We start from the raw sequence: 17,650 nt of genomic DNA on the forward strand, positions 1-17,650 counted from the left end.
GGGGCCGGGGGGGCCGGGGGGGAGGGCGAGGAGACCTCCGTCGCGCGTCCTTCCCGACGGCCCGGGCCCGGACCGGCTTTTCCGAGGGTACTCGGGTCCCCTCAGGGAGGGCTGTCTGAACGGCCGTGTTTATGTCTACGGCTCTTACCGCCCCACGTGCTGTATAATCCACTTTGTTTTCGTCTGTTGTTCGTCTTAACCCCCAACTTGCTTCTACCCTAACGTTAGTAGGATCTCCTCCAGGGCAGACGTTTGTGTCTGTTTTGTTGAACTCGTGAGTAACAATTGCTGACGGCCCAGAACTGCCTGGCGGGAGTTAACAAACAACGATACGTGTTGGCTGTTGCTGTTTGTTCACTGCAGCATCCGAGGGGCCTAAAACAGGCCTGGCACATAGTTGGAACCCAGTTTTTCTTGAATGAATGAATGAATGAATGAATGAATGAATGAGGTTCTTGCCGAAACCTTATGACGAAGGAAACAGATTTTCTGTCATTAGCTAAGCTGTGTCAGTAAATGCTTCTGAGTAGGGCACTGAGCTGGGCTCTGGAGATAGAGATTCCTGGCAGAGAAAGGCTTCTAGGGCAACGGGGGGAAAGGATAGCAATTTTTTTAAAGTATATTATAGATAGCAAATAACCACATGGCTAGCAGTGACAGAAAGTGCTAATGTCATCATTATGGTTCTCACCAGTTGGCACTGCATTATTTTATAATGCTAATTGATACCTGACATCCAGTTTCAGCAAAATGACTTTAGGTTACATTGGATTTTTCAGGGAGTACAGAGCCAAAAAAACACAGCACTCAGTTCCCTGGCAATAATGGAGGTAGAAATTAAAATGTGAAATGTTTGTGATCTCATTGAGAACACTGTGGTATTCATGCTTCACTCTTAGGTTGTTTTTGTTTGTTGGGTATTTTTGCTGGTTGGTTGTTTTTGCTTTTGTATAAGTTGTTGGGACTTACTTGGATATAAGCTATGGGATATTTGCTGTTGGACATGGAATGAGACAAATGGGATTAACAATTTTTGTTTTCTGACATTTTAGCAACTCAGTTTTCATGCTCTTCACATTGTTACAGTCTTATTAGCTAAAGAATTCTACATACTTAAAGTCCTTAGTCACTTAGCACATCTTTTAGAGATGGAAGAAAGCCTTAATTATACAGAATTATTGCTCAGACATAACTTTTCTATTCACAGGAATAAATCCAGTTACTCTGAGGCATCCACTAAATAATTTGAGGGTTTTAAAAAAATACATACCAACTGAATTGAACATATTCAAATAGGAAAGTATAAGTTAGCCCAAGACTCACTCAATTATTAATGTCATTTAAAATTTTCTATCTGCAAAATTGTATTTATTTGGGGGCCTGGATATCATTGTTTTACTTTCTATCTCTGTATGGGTAAAACCTCATATAAAAGATGGCTTTGGGGGCAGAAGACATATCCTTGTTGGTGTCCCTTGTGGTTTTGTTTATTCTGAGTTTCTGTAAGTCTGACTATACATGCATATGTATCTCATACTTCGGAGCACGTTTTATGGATTTTCTTTTTAGATTCATTTATTGCCTTTCAGTTTTATGGTGATACAACTTTGTATGCATAACTTTTTAAAAAAAATTTATTTCCCTTGGGGCACCTGGGTGGCTCAGTAAAGTGTCTGCCTTGGGCTCAGGGTCCTGGGATTGACCCCTGCGTCAGGCTACCCCCTGCCCAGCCGGTAGTCTGCTTCTCCCTCTCCCTATGCCTCTCCCCTCCACTCGTGCTCTCTCCCCCCAACTCTTAAATAAATAAATAAATAAAATCTCTTTAAAAATTCTATTTCCCTCCAAATACACGCATACATAGGTATAGGAGGCCAGCACTCAACAATGACTGCCTTTTAAGTCTTGCCCTGCTTTTATCCCTTGAAGGGCAGCCATCTTGCTCATTTAGTACCTATCTGCCTTTTTTACCCCCTTTTCCTCTTTACTCCTTCCTCTATCCAGTTATTCCTAAATGATAGTCCTCACTGCAGATCATAACTGCTTTCTTGCCTTCAGTTATTTGGCCTGAGGTAGTGAAAGTCATGTGATTTTTGGAGTTGGAGACCTACATTTAAATAAAAAACTTTAGTTTCTTCCTTTTTTCTTGCATATGCCACTGAACTATTCTGAACTTGAATTTCCTCATTTGCAAACAGATTATAATCCCCAAATTGGTCACTTGTAGGAATTAGATCATCAATATAAGAACCATAAATATAAGACCAGCACGGTGCTTGCCACATAGAGGATAGTCAATAAATATTGTACCTGTCTCTTCATCTGTTTTCCTTCCCATTAGATGTCTAGCAGCACCCACCCCTTTACCAATGGTCGTCGTCTTCTTCTTCTTCTTTTTTTTTTTTTTTTAACATATTTACCTAAAGGTCATTTAAGTCAAATCCAGCTTTGGCTCACTACTTTTTAAAATAAAATAACCCAAATTTTCCAGATTCACCCTTTGAGTAGGTTGGGTTATAGCCCCTTTTAGTGTTCATTTTGGAACTAGAAACTCCTTCCACATAATAGAGCATATCCAGTGGTCCTTGAACTGTCAGTGGTAGATAGAGATGTTTCTTAAAAATATTGGCAGATCCCAATGCAATCTCTATCAAAGTACCGACAGCATTTTTCAAAGAGCTGGAACAAACCTAAGATTTGTATGGAGTCACAAAAGACCCCAAATAGCCTTAGCAACCTTGAAAAAAAGAAGAACAAAGCTGGAGGCATCACAATTCTGGACTTCAAGTTCTATTACAAAGCTTGTAGTAATCAAAACAGTATAGTACTGTCACAAAAATAGACACACAGATCAATAGAACAGAATAGAAAACACAGAAATGAAGCCATAACTATATGGTCAATTAATCTTCGACATAGGAGGAAAGAATATCCAGTGGGAAAAAGTCTCTTCAACAAATGGTGTTGGGAAAACTGGAAAGCAACGTGCAAAAGAATGAAACGAGATCACTTTCTTATACCATACACAAAAATAAATTCAGAATGGGTTAAGGATCTAAATGGGAGACCTGAAACCATAAAAATCCTAGAAGAGAACACAGGCAGTGACCTCTTCATCATTGGCCATAGCAGCTTCTTTCTAGATATGTCTCCTGAGGTGGGGGAAATAAAAGCAAAAATAAACTATTTGGACGTAATCAAAATAAAAAAACTTCTACACAGCAAAGGAAACAATCTACAAAAGTAAAAGGCAACCTATGGAATGGAAGAAGATCTTTGCAAATGACATATCTGATAAAAGGTTAGTATCCAAAATATATAAAGAACTTATATAACTCAACACCCCAAAACCAAATAATCCAGTTAAAAAATGGGCCAGAAGACATGAACCAGACATTTTTTCAAAGAAGACATCTTGATGACTAACAGGCACATGAAAAGACATTCAACATCACTCACCATCAGGGAAATGCAAATCAAAACTACAATGAGATATCACCTCACATCAGTAAGAATGGCTAAAATCAACAGCACAAGAAACAGCAGGTGTTGGAGAGGATGTGGAGAAAGGGGAACCCTCTTGCACTGCTGATGGGAATGTAAATTGGTACAGCCACTCTGGAGAACCGTATGGAGTTTCCTCAAAAAGATAAAAATAGAACTACCCTATAATCTAGCAATTGCACTGCTAGGTATTTACCCAAAGAATACAAAAATACTAATTCAGAGGACACATGCACCCTGATGTTTATAACAGCATCATCTACAATAGCCAAACTGTGAAAACAGCACGTGTCCATCAACTGAAGAATGGATAAGGAAGATACACACTGGAATATTACTCAGACAGCAACAACAACAAAAAACTTACCATTTGCAACAACATAGATGGAGCTAGAGTGTATTACGCTAAGAGAAATAAGTCAGCCAGAGAAAGACAAATACCATATGATTTCACTTTTATGTGGAATTTAAGAAATGAAGCAAATGAGCAAAGGGGGAAAAGAGAGGCAAACCAAGAAACAGACTCAACTATAGAAAACAAACTGATGGTTACCAGTGTTGGTGGTTGGGGAGGGATGGGTTAAATAGGTGATGAGGATTAAGGAGTGCACCTGTGATGAGCACTGGGTGTTATATGAAAGTGTTGAAACATTACATTGTACACGTGAAACCGGTAGTACGCTATGTTAACTAACTGGAATTTTAATAAAAACTTAAAAAAAAACCACTGAAACACTGGCAGATCTCTATAGGTTAATCACAGAACAGACCCTTAGGATTTTGGAGCAGAGTCATGCCATTCTCTTCAAATAATTACTCTCCTTTTGAGAAACAGCTTTTGGCTTGCTACTGGACCTTCGTAGAGAACAAATGCTTGGCCATGGACCACTAAGCTACCATGTGACCTGATCTGCTCCTCATGAATTGGATGCTGATATACCAAAGCCATAAAATTGAGTGTGCACAGCAGCTTATTAAATGGAAGATATGTACACACACATATATATACACACACACATAGAGAGAAAGAGAGAGTGTGTGTGTGTGGCTTGAGCAGGCTTGCAGACACAAATAAGTTGCATGAGGAAGTAACCCAGTACTCCAGGCCTTACTCTTGCTGCATTACTTCCTATCTGCCTGAACCTATGACCCCATGGGGGAGTTCTCTATGACCAGTTGAATGAGGAAGAAAAATCTTGGGCCTGGTTTACAGGTGATTCTGCATGACATCTGCAAAAGTAGACTGTTGCAGCACTATAGGCCTACTCTGGGACAGTCCTGAAAGACAGTGATAAAATGAAATTCTCCCAGGAGACAGAACTTCAAGCATTGCACCTGCTTGTTCATTTTTTTTTTAGGGGAGAGGTGGCCAGAAGTATGAGTCTGTAACAATTCATGGGCTGTGCCTCTTGGTTTGGCTGAATGGTCAAGGTACCATTGGAAGGATTAGAATATTGGAAACAAGGAGGTCTGGAGGAAACTACATGAACAGACCTCTCCAAATAAGCAAAAATGTGAAGTTTCATGTGTGCCATTGAATGTTTACCAAAGGGTGACCTCAGCAGAGGAGGATTTTATTAATTGGGTGGATAGGATGACCTGGTCTATGGCTGTCAGTCAGCCTCTTTCCCCAGACACTCCTGTCACTACTTAGTAGGATCCTGAACAAAGTGGCTATGGATGCAGGGATTCAGTTTGGGCATGGTCGCACTTCCACTCACCAAGGCCATCCTAGTTAGAGCCACTGCTGAGTACCCAATCTGTCGACAGCAGAAACCAACACTAAACTCTCCGTATGCATCATTTCTTGTTGTGATCAGCCAGCTACTTGACTGAAGCACACTGGACCGCTTCCACCATGGAAGGGGAAGTGTTTTGTTCACACTAGAATACACATTTATTCTGGATATGGATTTGCCTTCCTGGCCTACAGTGAGTGCTTCTGCCAAAACTGCCTTCTGTGGGCTTACCACTTACCACGATAGTGGCCTTATCCACTGTCATGGTATTCTACACAGCATCACTTCGGACCAAGGAACCCATTTCAGAGCAAATGAAGTGGGCATTGGACCTGTGTTCATGGAGTTCACTAGTCTTACCATAGTCCCCATCATCCTAAAGCACTTGGGTTAATGAAATAGTTAAGTGACCTTTTATTTTATTTTATTTTAAAGATTTTATTTATTTATTCGACAGAGATAGAGACAGCCAGAGAGAGAGGGAACACAAGCAGGTGGAGTGGGAGAGGAAGAAGCAGGCTCCTAGCGGAGGAGCCTGATGTGAGGCTCGATCCCGTAATGCCAGGATCACGCCCTGAGCCAAAGGCAGACGCTTAACCGCTGTGCCGCCCAGGCGCCCCTAAATGACCTTTTAAAGACTCAGTTATGGCACAGCTAAGTGGCCATACTCTGCAGAGTTGGTACTGTCTTCCGGGATGCAGTATATGCTCTAAATCAACGTCTAATGTGTCATGCTATTTCTCCCATAGCCAGGATTCAAAAGTCCAGAAATCAAGGGGTAGAAATAGAAGTTACTTCACTCACTCTTAGCTCTACAAGAAATCCACTAGCAAAATCTTTATTTCCAGTACTGAGCTTACTTACTGCTGGTCTAGGGAGGAATGTTCCCCTAGATGTCACCACATGACACAACAAGGATTCCATTGAACCGGAAGTTGAGACTGATAGCTGACTGCTGTGGGCTCCACAATGCCCCTGAATCAGCAAAGAGGAGGATCACTATACTGGCTGGGGTGACTGATCACCCCAAGGGGAAAGCGGGTTGATACTAGTGCTACGCTACCTGTATTTTAGTACAGCACTCCCGGTGGTTAATGTCGGTGGGCAGTTGGGACAACCCAGTGCAGGCCTCAGACCGCTAATGGCTCAGACTCCGGGAATGAAGGCTTGGGTCACTCCACTAAGCAAAGAACCACAACCAGCTGAGGTGCTTGCTGGGTCAATGGGCATATGGAACAGATAGTGGAAGAAGGTTGTTATAAATAACAGCTATGACCATGAGACTAGTTGCAAAAAAAATAGGACAATAGTTATGACTGTTTGTTTATTGTTTTGAAAAGAATGTTTACATATATCAACCAGATTTTTTGTTTTCTTTTTCTCTTGTCCTCTTATCATTTAACATAAAATATGTCAATGATACTTAATTTTATACTTCAGTATTTAGATTAAGGGTTTTCAAAAGAAGTATGAATCAGGCAGGAGATGAATGAATATCAGCAAAGACAATTTTTGAAAGGTGGGGGAGGGGGAAGGCGAGGGAGAGGGACGTTGTATCCTCTCCGGAGAAAAGAGTTAGCATGGTCATGGTTTTTTGGGGATTCTGGTATCATTTAGATGGAAGTACAGTTTTGTAACTATCTTTATTAGGCTATTGAGTATGGTTAAGATGATGTGTATTGGTACCTAGTTGACAAGGGGTGGATTGTGATGGCTTATGATGTGCCAACTTGGCCAAGCTGAACCACATTCCCCAGAATTCTCATTCTAGTATGTTGCAGTTAGGGTGGGCTGCAGGAAGTCTCCTGAGAGTTACTGGGCAGGAGGGAGGCTACAACCATTATGTAGCGGACATTCGTTGTTGCTAATCAGCTGGCTCACCTGGTTGGTGTGAGGCCGCACCTGGGCTTGCAGTTGTTCTCTTCCCCTGGATCTGCCTTGTGGTTGTTTGACACCTGATCCAGCTGTATGTGTTTAACTCCACAGTGAAGGGTTCCATTTCCACAGGATACCTTTGTCACAAAAGTCAGAGGCAACAGAAATGGACACAGGTACTAGATGGCTTGTGACCTTCCTTTCCTGACTACCTGCTTGTGGGCTCTGGTGTCTCATGGAGACTGGTTAGCCAGCACCCCAAATGCATTGACAGACAGATAGATACATAGATGATAGGTAGGTACGGAGGTAGGTATCATTTGTTCTCAGGTTGAACTCTGACTGATACAGGGGAAAATAGGACTCTGATCCCAGAATCTTTGGCCCACACCCCTACTGCGGTGTTCTTTTCTTCCTTTTCTTTCTTCTGGTCATTAAAATTTGTGGTTTTATTTGTCTTTCTTTGAAACATACACAAACGTGGGTTCTTTTTCAATTTCTTTGTTTCACTTCCACAGCAGGCAAAGTATTACCAGTGATTTTCAAAAATGAATGTAAGCAAATCACCTGGGGATCTTGTTAAATGTAGGTTCAGATTCTGTAGGTCTGGATCTTAATTTTTAATAATTTCCTAGGTGATGCCTGTAATATTACTTGTATTCATTTTCTGTTGCCACCTTAACAGATTACCACAAACTCAGTGGTTTAAATAATATAAATTTATTATTTCATACTTCTTTAAATTAGAATTCCCAGTTAGCTATTTTCTCTGGGGCGCCTGGGTGGCTCAGTCGTTAAGCGTCTGCCTTCAGCTCAGGGCGTGATCCTGGAGCCCTGGGATCAAGCCCCACATCAGGCACCTCCGCTGGGAACCTGCTTCTTCCTCTCCCACTCCCCCTGCCTGTGTTCCCTCTCTCGCTGGCTGTCTCTCTCTCTCTGTTAAATGAATAAATAAAATCTTAAAAAAAAAAAAAAAAGAACATCTTAGAAGGAAGTTTGGTTCTGCTCTTCAAAGGAAGAAACAACTGTTCATCTTTGATTCTTTAGTGTGTGACCTAACACTGAGATTTGCTGGATGAATGCTTGTAAACACAGAGTTTGTTTAGAAATAGGAAAGAAAAGTTTATTTCTGGAAATAGGAATGTGAACACTGTGGTCTCTAGCAGTAGGGATTTCATGTTAATAGGAGAGTGCAAGTAGAATCAGTCAGTCTTCAGAATCATTCATTCGTCAGGTCTGCCAGGTGCCAGTCATTTATTTCTGTCTCTCAGCTTCATTCCAGCCCTTCTCTGTCTTGATCTGTAAGCAGAGGAGGGAGGCACAAACATTATTTCCTCGGTTCTGTCAGTTGGAATAACTGGAAATCAGAAAGTGGGGATGTGGGGAGGAGCGTGGTTAAAAGTTTTAATTCTGTAGTCAACACCCCAAACTACAGTATTGTAACGGTCTGTCTTATGGGTCAATATGACCAGACCACGGGGTGCCCGGACATGTGGTCACACGTTTTTCTGGGTGTGACTGTGAGGATGTTTGGGGAGGACACTAACATCTGAACTGGTATATGCATAAAGCAGAAACTGTTCCCTAATGTGGGTGGCCCTCATTCAAACAGCTGAAGACCCGAACAGACAGAAACGCTGATCCCACCTTGATAAGGGGGAACTCCTCTTGCCTGCCTGCCTTAAACTGGGACGTGAGTCTCCTCCTGCCTTCAAACTCAAACTGACACATTGGTTCTTAGTTCTCAAGCCTATTGGTTTTGGACTGGAACTTACACCGTGGGCTTTCCTGCTTCTTAGGCCGTAGGACTTGGACCGAAAGTACACCATTGGCTCTTCTGGGTCCAGCTTGCCAACTGCAGATCTTGAGACCGCTCAGCCTCCATAATCAAGTGAGCAAATTCCTTATAATAAACCTCTTTCTATATATTTATATCCTATTAAATATGTTTCTCTGGAGGACCCTAATACATAGGTATACAGAAACTCTAGAAATCATGCAATGCATTTTTATTGATCTAAGAATTCACTCAAACAAAATAACCATTTGGTTTTTACTGTAAATAATTTACATTAGGATTTGTTAGATTTGTGTCCCCTAGGTCCCTGAAAGCTTTGGAGTACCAGGCCTTGGAAGCTGGCATAAAAGCCAGGATTTGGACAGATCTGCAAAGGATTTTGGATAAGCAGGGGACAATCTATCACAATGACAAAACCATTAACTGGGCAAGGTGACCAGAAAACCTTGCTATATTCGAATTCCAGGGTCTTCAACTGATATTATAAATGGGGAAGAAGCTATTGTTGCCAGAAACCAAGTGAGAAGTGTGGGCAGATGCAAACACAAAAGTGTATTTCTCCAATAAGTTTGCAGGAAAGCAGTCATCCTGGAATGCTTTGTAGAAGCAACTCCATTTGAAACATGAAATACTAAATACTACAGTTGACCCTTGAACAACAGGGGATTAGGGGCAGCAACCCCCCACCCAGTTGAAAACCCAGATATAATTTTTTACTCCCCAAAAACTTAATTACTAATAGCCTACTGTTGACCAGGAACCTTACGAATAAAGTTGATTAACATGTATTTTTTGTTATATGTATTATATACTATATACTTAAACTAGAAAAAATGTTAATAATAAGAGAAGATACACTTACAGTACTGCATTTGTCGAAAAACATCTGCAAGGTAAGTGGAGCTGTGCAGTTCAAACCAGTGTTGTTCAGCGGTAACTGTGCTTCTATAATGGTGACTTGAAGTTTCCTCACAAAACTGAAAGCTTGACTATCATGAGGGGGAAAAAAAAGATCTACAAAGTATGCTTAAGAAAAGCAAATAGGCACCGTGGTGGCTCAGTCCGGTGAGCGTCTGACTCTTGGTTCCAGCGTAGTTATGATCTCAGGGTCCTGGGATTGAGCCCCATGTTGGGCTCCATGCTCTCTCTCAAATGAATAAATATTAAGAAAAAAAGGAAAGACAAGTAGATAGCCCGAAGAATTAACTCAATGGCTAAAACCATCATCATGAATAAAGAGGAGATGGTGCCACATTGGTGACTGGGAAATTAGATTATAAGAAGACCAAGATGGTTGCACACTAATAATGGGGTTTTGAAACCATAAGTGATACTTGCTTTAAATATCTGGTATGAATCTACTGAGCTGAAGGAAGTCTGAACTTAGCAGGCCTAAGTGGTGATTCAGTCTACCACACCTGCCGGTGGAGTGGGTCGTGGGCAGGGTAGTGTCTGTGGCTTTAGAGAGCACGTGGTTAGGCCCAAGAGGACTGAAAGCTGAGAACCAAGATGCTAAGCATTAGCAAATTTATTATTTTATTCTGATTTGATTGTCACACTGTCTGCATAGGAATATTTTCTCTGCAGAGTAGCAACGTGAAGGAACGGCATTCCATGCCTGGCACACACACAGTGACTTCATGATGAAAAACCTGAGGCATTCACGTCAGAATGCCTGGTCCGGTCAGGAGATTTGGATTCTGTCTATCAATCACAGTAACCTCACCCTCACCCCTGCAGTCAATGGGATCTGCAGTCAATGTACTAGATTAACTCAACCTAGAACCTCAGAATTAGACACAAGCTCAAACGGGTATGGTGAGAAGTCCCCAGAAATCTAGATGATGTCATATCCAGAGCTTACAGGGTCATCTCACGGTTTACACTGAATGAATGTTTGTCAGCACCTGTGTTCAAGGCACAGAGGGGAGCGTAGGATGTCACGGATCTGACCAACTGATGGAGGATTCTTTATAGGCAAAATGGTCAGAGCAGCAGACCCCATCAGAGCCTTCTGCCAGGAGACTAATCATGAAGTGCTGACTGGAGGTGGTTAGCCAGTCTGGAAGCCCATTTCAGTGCATCTAACACAAGATGATGGGAAGCGGTCGATAAAGCCCAGCCCAGTTTCTGTGGGCAGGAGGGGCTGTGCGTGGCTTCGGTTCAATGAGGAATGAGCACCAACCCTGCCACGTACGACGTGGGTCACTGTGATGGGATTTTTTTTCCGACGTGGCTCCTCCGGTGTTGAACAAGGTATGAGGTCCGGGTGAAGCCTTTTCCACAGGTGTCACACTGATAGGGTTTCTCACCAGTGTGGATTTTTTGGTGTTCAATAAGGCTTCTGTTGCGAGTGAAACTTCTCTCACACTCATTACATTTATAAGACACAGGAGCCTCGACATGTTCCCACCGGCCTTCCACCCTCCCCTGACTCTCCCAGGTCTCTCCACGTTCAGGATCCTGCGCGTTTTTATCGCCATGGATCCTCTGGTGTCTCAGGAGGTGTGAATTCCGCCGAAAAGCTTTGCCACACGTGCTGCACTGGTATGGCTTCTCCCCCGTGTGGATTCTGTGATGTTCCAGGAGGCTGCAGCTCTGGCTGAAGGTCTTTCCACAGTCCTCGCACTCATAGGGCTTCTCCCCAGTGTGGGTTCTCTGGTGTTTGATAAGGTCTGAGCTGTGACTGAAGGCCTTGCCACATTCTTCACACTCATATGGTTTCTCACCAGTGTGGACTCTCTGATGGATGACGAGGGCAGAGCTCCCGATGAAGGTCTTGCCGCATTCCTCACATTCGTAGGGTTTCTCCCCAGTGTGGATTCTCCTGTGTTTAGTCAGGCCTGAACTCTGAGCAAAACTCTTTCCACATTCATGACAATAGTGCCGCCTACTTCCTGTGGCATTTTTCTGCTTTCTTGGTAACCTGTCCTCCTGTTCACCAGCTTCTGCACAAGCAGGAATCTGGGCAACGTCGTCACCCAGGTGGCACAGTATTTCCCCAGCCTCTTGTCCTGGATGTTTTTCATCTGGGGGCGGGTCCGTGATCTCAGCCTGCATGTCACCACCTGAAATAACAAGTGGCCAGACATGGTCAGTTATGCCCTGCCACAGAGTTCCACACATGCTGGGGTGAGGATTTCCATGCAAGGATAAGGATGGGAATAAAGGGGGACAACGGGTGCCGGGGAGAAAGGAGACTGGAGAACAGGCATGGGGCCACTGGAAGCAGGGTACACACTGGGAGTGGAGGAAGGTGGTGAGGACTGTGCTGGGGACATCTACAGAGGCTCTAAGTCCTAAGGACGAAGGCAGGGCCCTGCACTGGGGCTGGACACTAGGAGGACTGGACAGAAAGCAGCAGGAAGCAGGCAAGCGTAAGGACTTGTGAAACGTTCCGTAAGAAATGGGGCACACGGGAGCTTAGAAACTGCTCCCTAATCAGGGATACGAGCAGTCACTCTGGTCCCAGACAAGGTCTGGCTTCGGTGCTGACAGCTCTGAGCTGGAGCTCCCGCTGTACCGCCACAGAGCTGTGTGAGCTCAGACCAAGTCAGGCTGTTCCCCTGATCCCTCATTAGCTCTGCCGTCCATTCCAGGTCACTTCTCGCTCTCACGCTCTACGGTCCCATGGCCCATTTCCTGAGGAGGCCTCAGCTCTCCTCTGTCGAGGCCGGCAACGGGAAGGGGATCAGCACTGTGCACCGGCTGTGAGCGAGCCCTGTGCTGGGGGTTGCACCTGCTGCGTCCCACTTCACCTGACCAGAACGCTGGCAGAACAGGAAGGAGGCAAGGTCACAAGGGTTAAGGAGCTGGTCACACATGTGGTTAGGAGCTAGGGTTCAGAAACGGTGGCTCTGATTGCAAACAGTTCAAACAGCTTCTCACAGCCCAGTAGGTTCTGACCGACAAAGGAAGCCACAAACCCCTAGGAGAAACCAGCACCCATCCGTCTTACCCAGGGGGGTCAGGCCGCCACAGTTCTCCTGCCTTTCATCTCTGTGGAAGCTCCCTTGAGGTGAATCCAGCTGTGTCCATGCAGGGGAGAAAGCCAGGGCCACATCTTCCGTCTTCAGCAAGCCCTGAAACAGCACACGATCCCACCTAGTTCCTCTTCCCAATGTCATGCCCACAGCTGGGCACAGGAGAGCGAATGTCCCCTCTACAGGCTCTGCAGACCACGCCAGTGCAGCACTGTAATACCCACTTCACCGAGTCAACAAAACAACACTAGAAGTAAAGAATCAGTGAGCACATGAGGATAAGTGTCTTATCTGTGAATCAGTATCCAGACAAAATAAAGGCCAACCCAGTGAAAGGACTGGAACCAAACCAAAACCTTTCACAAGATTTGCAGTGTGATTTTCAGCCAAGTAGTGATGGGGGCTCATTGACATGAATGATTATTAAAATACAACGAAATGTAAGTGTGAGGTGAGAACAGTCAGAGAAGAAAGTGGGATTACAGAATCTCAAGGATATGAAGAACTGGGTAAGAAAGTAAAATCCGGTTTAAGTAAAGACTGTTCAGATTGTATTATTAGTTGAGATAAATGGACATGCCTCATCTGTCCTCTCCACTTTTAAATTCCTTGAGAGCCAGAGACAATGTGTTTATACCCTAGTAACGCCATTTTAAAAAACCACAAAACTTGGGGCGCCTGGGTGGCTCAGTTAGTTAAGCGTCTGCCTTTGGCTCAGGTCATGATCCCAAGATCCTGGGATGGAGCCCCGAGTCGGGCTCCTTGCTCAGCTGGGAGTCTGCTTCTCCCTCTCCTTATGCCCCTCCCCCTTCTTGTGCACACACGCGCGTTCTCTCTTTCAAATAAATACAAAAAATCTTTAAAAAACACTTCAAAACAAAAGCACCATCACAACAAAAGCTTCAGCTTGCATTTGTGGAATTGTCCTTATTGAAGAAGACCCACTGAAGAAGGAGCTGACCAGACAGACGGAGTAGGGAAGATGTGGGAAGGAAGCACAGACAGCACCCAAGCTAGTCATAAAATAGGAAAAGGCTCTTAACTAGGCACCAAGAAGTTAGACAATGACAAACAACACTGGCATACATGAGAAAATTAAAATCCCATCTAGGATTTGGGTGGATGTAGGATATAGGGCGGGAGGGAGGGACCAGTACAGGATGCTCAACAGGGGGGCTCCAGCTCACCTGGGGCTCTGGGGGCAGCCTGGCAGCCACCACCGCGTCTCCTCTGCAGTGCCGTCCCGGGCCAAGCCCAGGAACCTGGAGAACTAGGAAGGAAAGACGCTCTGGATGAGATGGACCCTGGCCCCCAGCCTCCCTGGCCTGTGGATTCCAAGTTCAAAAACTGGGCTAGTAAATCTGCCAGGAAGTTCAGACAGAATGTGCTCCTTTTCCCAATGCCTGGTCCCTACCAGCTCCAACCCTAGGGCCCAGAGAGGCGTGGTGTGTTGTCAGTATACAAAAACTATGCAAAAAGGGCAGGATCCTTGGAAGGAACGGTAAATTTAAGCAACATAAAACAAACTTTTCATCTAAAGATCCTCTGAGTTTTGCTTGGGACGGGGAGAAAAACAGGATTTTGGTTAAAATGCCTTTAGTGGTAGTTATGGGCTTTCTTTGGTTTTGAAAAACCAGAGTCAGAGAAGGCGGGAACCTGAAACACACAGGCCTCTGGTTGTATGGAACTTGCTCAGAGTCAAGAGAGAAAAAGCATGAACTTCAGGTTTCCCCATAGGAAGCAAACTTTTAAAAGGGCACAAAATAGCTGGTTTAGGCTAGCACCTGTGTTGAGAAAAAAAGGCTGGTGCGTTTCAGTGCTGTGTCCTGGGAACCTACACGCATGTTCAGGACATACAGCCATATCCTGTGGAGTGAGTCATGCTATTTAATAACAGACCCAGGGTTTAGAAGGTTTATACTCTCATCTGCAATAGTCCTATAATCTGTGGGATATTCTGGCTGGCTCTACAGGTTCTGGTCATTTTCTTCTTGGCACTTAACCGCTACCTGAAACTGTATTGTTGTGCTTACCTGCTGTCACCCCCACTAGAACCTCAGCTCCACTGCAGCCAGGACTGTCTCACCAACAGCTCTCCCCCGGCACCAACGACATGGGCTACCACGTAGGAGGCCGCCATCATTATGCATGAAACGAATGGAGAACCAATTCTTTCCAAACCAAGTTTTACTTATTTATCTTTTTATTATGTCCGGGCTTGATTAGGAAAGCTTTCCACCATTGTTTAAAATTTCCCCTTTAGTCTCAAAGTAGAGTCAGTCAGTGATGGCCAAAGTAGTGGTCAATGGACCTATTAGGTGATCTTTAATGAAGCTGGATGACGTCTGCAGAATTCCAACGGCCCAGGAGATAACACTCACCTCTGTCTGCTGAGGCCTGGGATCCCAGAGATTCTTGCTTGAGCAGAGGCTTCATTGGCTGGAACTGGGAACTCCATGGCCTCTGAGCTGGTGTCAGCACTGCCATCTTGCAACAGAGTAGCTGCCTCTGGTCACCACCTGGGCCCTGGAAGTCATTCATTTATTGATTCATCAAAACTTCTATTATGCTTTCTGTGTGCTAGTTTTTCTGTGTACTTTGTTTTCCAGGCACTATTTCTAAGAGACTTATGGATGCAGGTAACAACTCTATGAGCTGGGTACTATTATTATCTGTATTTTTGTAATGAGGAAACAGAGGCCCAGAGTTGAAGCAACTTGCCCAAGGTCACCCAGCTATTAAGTGGTGATGCTAGGACTGGGGGTCAGGCAGAGGGACCTCGGAGCCCATGCTGTTAACCACTAGCGTGTGCTCCCTCATTATATGCATTGTGCTCTTATGAAGACTCTTTAGGAACTAGTGTTAAGTTCTCAGATACTCGTATCGTTTCTTATCTGAAAAGCGAGGGCAATCATTTCTCGCTTATAGGGGTTTTTGGACCAATAAGATGACAGTATGTACAATCACCTAACCCAGGACCCTGTACATGGTCTTTCTCCATGAAAAGCGGGCCTCCTTTTAGACATTTATAGTTAAACTACAGTTTTCAAGTTACTTTCTCACATGCAGCTCAGAATTAACCACTGGAATAAGGAGCCTGAAGCTAAGAGCCTTGAAACAACTTCACTGCTCAAGGGCTGGAGGGCAGCAGATCTCACTCCAGAGCCCTGGGCTCCCAGTCAGTGCTTGGAAGGCTTGCCACGTGTCCTCTGAAGAAACATTCACAAGATGGCGCACAGAGGACACAGTCTCATAAGACATTGGTGAAGCAAGAAGACACAGGGGTGGTTTTTGAGCCTGAGGTTCTTGGACTCCATCCCAAGTGGTCCAGGAAGAAAGTATTTTAATCCTTACTAGCCCCTAAGAGAAATTCGGCAGTTCCTTCCATTATAAATGGAACCAACAAACCAATGTGGCATAAGCCACAGGACTTACAAATAGAAATTACAGATGTTTTCACCCCATATCACAACCTGGCAAACACTGTCAAAGTCATTCATGCTTATAACAACTTTGAAACTCTCCCAGTTCCTGGGCCTGTCCCTAGCTCTTACTATTTGGTGCATTAATTTTAAAGAGCACATAGATAATTTTTTCACTAATTTGTTTCATGCTCTGTTAACTGTGTTTCAACATAACTGAGTTCTTTTCTAATCCTTCATGTTCTTACAAATACTAGTATGAGGAGGGATCCAGGGACTTCTCCAGAGGGGCAAAGAGGTTCACGATACAGAAAGAGACTGAGAACTTCTGGCTCTTACAGAAACGCCCCTCACTCCGACCTTGAGACTTCTGGAAGAGACAGAGCTCAGCTCTCAGGTAGTAAGCCCTTTGCCTCTACCTGCGGCCCTGGCTCCTCCAGCTGCGTCTGCAAATACTCCAAGAGCACCACCGCCTCGTCCCCGCTCTCCGGCTGCTGCTCCCGCACCCAGGCCTGCAGGTCCCCCGGCAGGATGGTCAGGAACTGCTCCAGCACCAGCAGCTCCACGATCTGCTCCTTGCTGTGGGTCTCGGGCCGCAGCCAGCGTCGGCACAGCTCCCGGAGCCGGCTCAGCGCCTCCCGGGGCCCCTCGGCCTCGGGGTAGCGGAAGCCCCGGAAGCGCCGGCGGTAATTTTCTGAACCCTGAACAGGGCTGGCTGCCTCCACAAAGGCAGAGGCCTCTTCCTCTTCCACCTTTACGACCAGGAGCCCGATCCGGTTCTCTGCAGATTCATCATTCAAGGCCGTGCTTTCCTGCGATTCCCTGGCCATCCTGAGCCAAGGCAGCACTTGGACCTCACTCTAGTGGGCAGCTGTATTTCTGCAGAAGATTCCTGGAAGTGGGAAATCACTGTTAACCCGTGAAGTGCTAGCAGTCGCCCCCCCCCATGCCCAGGGGTCGAGGACATTGCCAGGGAGATTTGGGGCACTGTTACCTGAACAGATATTGCCAAAGTCAGTGAATCTGAGTCTCATCAAGTCTCTAGGTCCGAATACCAGCAAACAGGTGAAATACAGCAGCAAAGTAAATTAAAGGTTCACAAACTTTACTACACATTAGAATCATTAGGGAACTTGCAAAATATCCTGATACCTTGGCTGAACCAAAGGCAGTTAGACTGGTTTGTCGGGGAGGGACCGGGCATTTAATAACTTAAAATTTTTCTAGATGACTCCAAAGCACAGCTGAGTTTGAAAACTAGTAAGTGAAAAATACTAAAAAATAAACAATCAGCTGAGTTTAGAGTGTGAGACATTTTATAGGACAGAAGAA

The 17,650-nt window shown here is 44.7% G+C and overlaps 2 protein-coding genes and 1 long non-coding RNA gene across 4 annotated transcripts in view; 1 reads left to right on the forward strand and 2 right to left on the reverse strand.

Annotated features, from left to right (window-relative positions):
• ZSCAN12 (zinc finger and SCAN domain containing 12) overlaps positions 1 to 16,743 on the forward strand; it is a 43,800-nt gene extending 27,057 nt beyond the window's left edge. Inside the window, exons 6-7 of one of the 2 annotated variants that reach the window (XM_034660070.1) lie at positions 8,915 to 9,006; positions 15,966 to 16,743. The gene's annotated coding sequence lies outside the window, so the exon portion shown is untranslated. The remainder of the gene's footprint in view (positions 1 to 8,914; positions 9,007 to 15,965) is intronic. The other variant, XM_034660071.1, reaches the window with a different exon arrangement.
• LOC109488442 lies at positions 8,162 to 9,912 on the reverse strand. Its single transcript, XR_002141422.2, has 2 exons — positions 9,776 to 9,912; positions 8,162 to 8,414 (listed from the first exon to the last, which is right to left on the reverse strand). It is a non-coding gene; the product is annotated as an uncharacterized LOC109488442 (long non-coding RNA).
• On the reverse strand, positions 11,090 to 17,186 carry LOC100477265 (zinc finger protein with KRAB and SCAN domains 4). Its single transcript, XM_034660077.1, has 5 exons — positions 16,738 to 17,186; positions 15,278 to 15,422; positions 14,084 to 14,166; positions 12,872 to 12,995; positions 11,090 to 11,981 (listed from the first exon to the last, which is right to left on the reverse strand). Exons 1-5 carry the CDS (start codon positions 17,146 to 17,148, stop codon positions 11,119 to 11,121), a joined length of 1,626 nt encoding a protein of 541 aa, XP_034515968.1. The 5' UTR covers positions 17,149 to 17,186; the 3' UTR covers positions 11,090 to 11,118.
• Positions 17,187 to 17,650: the final 464 nt, after the last annotated feature.

Source organism: Ailuropoda melanoleuca, chromosome 5 (genome assembly GCF_002007445.2).
Source record: "Ailuropoda melanoleuca isolate Jingjing chromosome 5, ASM200744v2, whole genome shotgun sequence".
Taxonomy (NCBI): Eukaryota; Metazoa; Chordata; class Mammalia; order Carnivora; family Ursidae; genus Ailuropoda; species Ailuropoda melanoleuca.